The 6,437-nt window shown below is 33.2% G+C and overlaps 1 protein-coding gene across 1 annotated transcript; it reads right to left on the reverse strand.

The window, feature by feature from the left end:
• Nucleotides 1-3,913: 3,913 nt before the first annotated feature.
• Nucleotides 3,914-5,173, reverse strand: LOC124918136 (60S ribosomal protein L23-like). The gene is made up of 4 exons (XM_047458361.1): nucleotides 5,161-5,173; nucleotides 4,787-5,071; nucleotides 4,090-4,131; nucleotides 3,914-3,996 (listed from the first exon to the last, which is right to left on the reverse strand). The coding sequence occupies exons 1-4, from the start codon at nucleotides 5,171-5,173 to the stop codon at nucleotides 3,914-3,916; spliced, it is 423 nt and encodes a 140-aa protein (XP_047314317.1).
• Nucleotides 5,174-6,437: the final 1,264 nt, after the last annotated feature.

Consider the following 6,437-nt stretch of genomic DNA (forward strand, 5'->3'; position numbering starts at 1 on the left):
TAAATGAGATTAGAATTGTGATTCTTTAAATGAGATTTTAATACAACTTTACCCAATACCTAAATACAATTCACATAAGCCCTACCATCTCTAATCTGTTTTGTTTTCTTGATCTATCAATCTCTTCCACTTTTACAAACAACTGAAATCTCTATTTATAGAGAGAACGAAAACTCCTTGCATTTGAACATGTGAAAAAAAAACAAGATCTGCTTCGGTCTTCCTCCTTGGGTCACCATGCAACGAATAGATAAGGCTACGACATTCCTGCTAAGAAGAGGGAGACGCGGGGTTGCCATATTTTTTTCAATTTATTTTTTCATTCACGCGCCCGAAAGCCCCTAGTCTTCTTTGTTTGGTAAAAAAAAACCGGGATAAAGACGGTTAAAATCTTGACTCTTAAAATCCTACGATTTTACGATTTTACGGAAGGTTAACGAGTCTGATTTTAAGTAACTTTTAAATAGATAAACTCTTAAAATTTTAAATTTACGGTAATAAAATTTTACGAGTTTATAAATAATTTCGATTTTACGATTTTACGTTTAAAAACAAATTTATATTTAAAAATTAAAAAATAAAGTAATTATTTTTATTCAAATAAATAAATTAATATAATTATTTTGTAAAGTATAACTTTTTATAGTGTTATTTATTTATTATTATTTATTAATTTTTATATTTAAATATATAAAAAAAAATTAAAATGGTTAAGTACTTTATTATATATAAAATTAAAAATAATATATAATTATTATTTTTTTAAATTAAACTTTTCCGATTTTAAGTAACTCTCGATTTTGACCGTCTTGATCGGGACAAGCCTTTGCGCATTGTGCCTTTTCCGTTCTAAGAAGTGGGTCTGACACAGCTGGACCTTCCGATCGGGCTGACTCGGTTGACCTTATAGGGACAACAAGTTAGTTTCAGAATAATATATTTAATCTATTTGTTTTTATTTTATTAAAATGGATTTTTTTGTTTTTTTCTATGTGTGTTAAATTCTTTGCAATTTTGAGTACATTAATTATTAGTCTGAACAATAAGATCAATATTTTATAAATAGAAAATAGAATAAAAACAAAAAAAAAAAAAACAATGTGAAACCTCATATTTTCACAACATGATTTAAAAAAAAAATCCAAAATCTCATAAATCTAACTCTCATATATATATATATATATATAAAGGGAAATTTGATGAAATGACCCTCATAAGAGGTCTAATTCCAAAAAAGACCCATGGTTGATAAAGTTGGAAAAAAGGGCCTTTTTGCCCTGTGAAAAGTCTGTAATATCCCTCGCGCTTGTTTTACCGCTTAATTACGAGAAATGTATTTCTCGCATTTGGTATTTCTCGCATTTGATGCTCAATTACGAGAAATGTATTTCTCGCATTTGGTATTTCTCGCATTTGGTGCTCAATTACGAGAAATGTATTTCTCGCATTTGGTATTTCTCGCCTTTGGTATTTCTCGCATTTGATATATCTGAGTATATATATTGAGATTCGGACATTTGTAAAATATATGAAAACGGCTAGGGTTTCGAATCGATCTACAATAAACTACGGAAGAACAATCTCCAATGGAGGACGCGATCGCGATGCATTCATCTTTGGATATCAGATTAACACACATACATGACGACGACTCAAGACAAGAACGTCTTATCATCGGAGGCTCCACTTGCCCCCGTCACCGTCGAACGCAATGTTCGCTCCGACCTCGACACCACACTTCCAAAGCCTTGTATGTATTCTCTAGCTAGATCTTGTTCTTTCAAATTATTAAATCTTTGAGATTGGGTCTTTCATCAAATATGCAGACTTGGCTAGATAGGTCAACTGGGTTTGAAGAAAATGGTTGGTATTATATGAGATTAGAAATTCGAATCCCTAAACTTGGATCTTTTCTCTCTGTGATTAATTGGGTTTTTTTTCGTTTCTTCTTTAGTTATAAGGTTTTCGTCTTATGTATACAGGATAAAATGAATCACCAAAGATGCTATAACAGCAGATAAGGAACGAATCCGGGAGATACACTGCCAGAAAAGGTGGATGTAAGTATCGAGATGTTTCTTAGGTTGCTGGTGGTTGGATTTCTACAAAAGTAAATTTGATTGTCTTACATATACTTCAGATATTCATACTCTTGTGATTTATCTGTCAATTAATCACAGGCCTACTGAAAATATTGATCTTGATAATGTAGAACAAGCTTCATTGAATACACAATTGTCATCTTCTAATATTGGATTTAGGCTTCTCCAAAAGATGGGTTGGAAAGGAAAAGGTCTTGGAAAGGATGAACAAGGTAAATAAACATCAATCTCCTATTGAAGTAGATTGATTATAATATGTTATAGCAAGGTTTTATGGGTGAACTGGTTCTCAACATAGACACGAGAATTGAACATTTCTTCAGGAACTTCATTGTTTATGCATCTGTTATGTTTTCTCTATCAAATATTTGGGTAGTAAATTATTTTCTCAGTTTATATTAAGGAATAATTGAGCCAATAAGGTCTGGTATGCGGGATGCAAAATTGGGAGTTGGAAAACAGGAAGAGGATGGTTTTTATACTGCTGAAGAAAATATCCAAAGGAAGAAACTTGACGTGGAGTTAGAGGAGACAGAGGAGATTACTAAGAAACGAAAGGTATGCTTTTTGCAGTTTATATGTGTGCATACCCGGATAATTGGAGCTTGATGCTTGCTTCTTCTTTTTTTACAAAACCAACATTTATTAGCAGAAGGCAACACATATTTCTTTTATATGTGTGTCTTTTGAGGGTAATTGGTATCATCGAGTTTGGAAGGTCTTAAAAATTTCGTGTAGTTTTTATTACCTGGTTGTTTGCTTCTACTGCCAATGTCCAAGAATCTGCAAAACAAGCTAAGCCAAAAAAGGAGGCAATTATTTTTCCTTGTTACTTCTGTTGGGACTCTTGTCATTGTTGTTTCCTAATTAGGCAGTTTCTTATGTTGGCCAGATTTCAAACAGTAGCTCGACAAAGAAGAAGGAAAGATTCCAATAGCTTCAGTTTTCGGGAATGATAGTGACGAAGAACAGTGAAATATGTTTGTTGGGTTGAACCAGAATCTGTTTAAGTTTGTAAACTATTACTGTCTTTATGTCTCTCTTTTGTATCATCTTTAAGCAAACACTATGCCAATTACAATTTATTTATGAAGTTTTTACAGTCAGATTGTTGAGTGAAAATTACAGTTTATTTGTGGAGTTTTACCGTCAGTTTCTATCCAAATGTTTATTATTTTTTTGCTAAACTCATTATGTTATTAAGACCGCAGACTGAAAAATACTTGTTTTGAAATACTTTTATGAATATAAAAACCGAAATCAGATGATATTTGACAAATCGTTGTCTGGTTTCATTTTACGACTACAAATTTATAAGCATTTTTTATCATAAAACATGCACAATCTCTTAAAGTGATAGCTAAAATATCCTCTAAAAAAGATACATATTTTTCTTTATTTCATGTCAATCCGAAATACTCATGCTTCAACAACTATAATCTTAATGGAATCATGTCAATAAGAGGCTAACTATGGAGAAATTAAAAGGCTAACTATGGGCCTTGATAAGAACACAAAAACTCTTTGCGACTTTTGCTTTGTCCTGTAAGAATTGTTGACATTATATATGTTGGTATATAAACCCTTTAAAAATCTGCTTTATTTATTCTCCATTTTCTTGACTAGATGTTTTACATATTTGAATAGCATATTTGGTATTACCCAAAATTGAAAGCACTCACATACATCAACATTCATAAATATGTTATGCGTATCCCAAGAATTGAAATGGTATATGATTCTAATCTCAGTTGTGAATCAAAAAACAAAATTGACAAGTTTTTTAAAAGCAAAAGAGTCCCCCGACTTTATCAGACAATAGCATTGACAACACTTGCAATTCTGGGCCATAAATCAGCACATTCCTTCCCAATTAGACTAGTAATGGCAGAACCTGGTTTTCTTACCATCAAAAAAATAATGGTGATTGAATGAATGAGGCATAAAGATGATATAGTAATTTAACACATTTTGAGACATTTTTTACCTTTCATTTCTCCCTTAGGATTCACTATCACACCAACATTATCTGCATAGTAACAACATATTTATCAACCAAGATATTTACATATTACAATCAACAAATTTCATATATAAAAAAATTGTGTTGTGATTGTTCAAAATGGAGAAGACCAAGAAGTAGGGAAGACTGTGAACGCAAATAAGTGAGTATAGTGTTTCTAAATACATCATTCATCATACCATAAACTTTATTCATTATCCCTAATACTCTTTCTCTAATATCTTAGTGGGTATATACAATACCCAAATACCCTTAAAAACCAATACTAAAGAAAAACTATTTCTAAATCCTCAACATTGAGAGTTTGTCATACAAAAGTGAATTGCAGTGAAGAAGGGGGTTAAAGGCATTGTGATGATGAAGTGAGACATGACAATCAATCAAAAAGTCAAATTGTACACTAACTAAATGGCACTTTGATTGTCAAAACAGATATCTGATTATGATGAGCTTTGTTTGGTTAAGTTGTTTACTTGTGGAAATAGGCATGCTTTTCAAATTGTTTGATTTGCCCTAGTTGTAATCAAATAAGGGATTGTTTCAATCAGATCGTGAAAAGAGTGGGTTCTTCAGTCTAACTGTTCTAGTAAAGAATAACAAAGAATTGGTTAAACAAGTAACAAGTTATAACACAAAACAAAATCAGAATCTACTAAATCACCTTCAAAATACATGAACACTCCATCCTTTCGGCACCAGGGCTTGCGTTGTCTAACAATGACAGAAGGCATGACCTTCTTTCTCAAATCAGGTTTCCCTTTCTTCACCGTCACCATAACCATATCTCCCACACAAGCAGACGGCAATCGATTCAAACGACCCTTGATCCCCTTCACTGATATGATGTAGAGATTCTTCGCGCCGATATTGTTGGCACAGTTGACCGTAGCCGCCACAAGAAGACCCAGTGACATGCGGAACTTGTTTCCCGCCGATCCTCCGAAACCTGAAACACGTTGTTTTTCAACATTGAATTACTATCAAGTATCAAACATGTAGTTAATAGAGAATTGTATAGAAGATGAAAACACTAACCTCGCTTCGACATTTTGGCAGCTTCAGAATACAAGGACAATGTAAAATTAGGGTTTTAAAGTATTTATATGAGAACCCTAAATTTAGGGTTCGTGGCCGGAGAATATTTACCAAATGCGAGAAATACCAAAGGCGAGAAATTTCAAATGCGAGAAATACCAAATGCGAGAAATACATTTCTCGTAATTGAGCACCAAATGCGAGAAATATCAAATGCGAGAAATACATTTCTCATAATTGAGCACCAAATGCGAGAAATACCAAATTCGAGAAATACATTTCTCGTAATTGAGCACCAAATGCGAGAAATACCAAATACGAGAAATACATTTCTCGTAATTGAGCGGTAAAATAGACATCAAAGGGTATTAAAGACTTTTCACAGGGCAAAAAGGCCCTTTTTGCGAACTTTATCAATCGTGGGCCTTTTTTGGAATTAGACATCTTATGAGGGCCATTTCATCAAATTTCCCTATATAAATTGACCTGCATGGCAAAATTTAAATGTACATTCTTGAAAATATTTTTTTTTTAAAAAGGTTTTATCACAATTTCAAGAATTGCAGAAAATGAAGCAGTATAATTCACGCATTTATGCATCAAACAATATTACTATTTGATAAATGTATTAAACTAGAGAAGAATAAGAACTACAATTTGTTTAATCAGGAGAATACCACCAAAATTGTAACCGTATTTATCAAGGTTTTATGCATTATTTAACTTTTATATAAAAAAAAATTAAAAAAATTAACCAGATACTTGAGAGGATGAACTAGGATCACTGCCATAATCCTGTTCGTCGGTTAAATCTTACTGGTCCTCATCTGGGTATCTGAGATTGATGGGTACATACCTACGGATTGAATTTTCATGATACACTTTCCGTCGGCGACCACAACGAGGACAGATAAGCGGTGGTGGCGGGGAGGCGGAGGCGAGGGAGGCGGCGGCGGGGAACAACCTCAACCGCATCCGGTTTGTTGAGAAATAAAGGGTAATTAGTTCGGCGACTCCATTCCATAAATAATTAACAGCAGGGGCGGAGCCAAGTACAAGCCGGCCCGGGCTGTAGCCCGGGTAGCCCTAAATATCATGTATGTATTTTATTAATAACGACATTAAATTACCGTCGTTATTGATTATTTTTCGTCGCTGAAAAACACTATTGACAGTAAACTTAGTTTATTTTGTTTGTTTCTTTAATATTATTATAAAACTAGCCCAGATAGATTTTTTTGATAAAAAAATAGTCCGGGTAGGTTTCAAATCCTGGC

Source organism: Impatiens glandulifera, unplaced genomic scaffold, assembly GCF_907164915.1.
Source record: "Impatiens glandulifera unplaced genomic scaffold, dImpGla2.1, whole genome shotgun sequence".
NCBI lineage: Eukaryota > Viridiplantae > Streptophyta > Magnoliopsida > Ericales > Balsaminaceae > Impatiens > Impatiens glandulifera.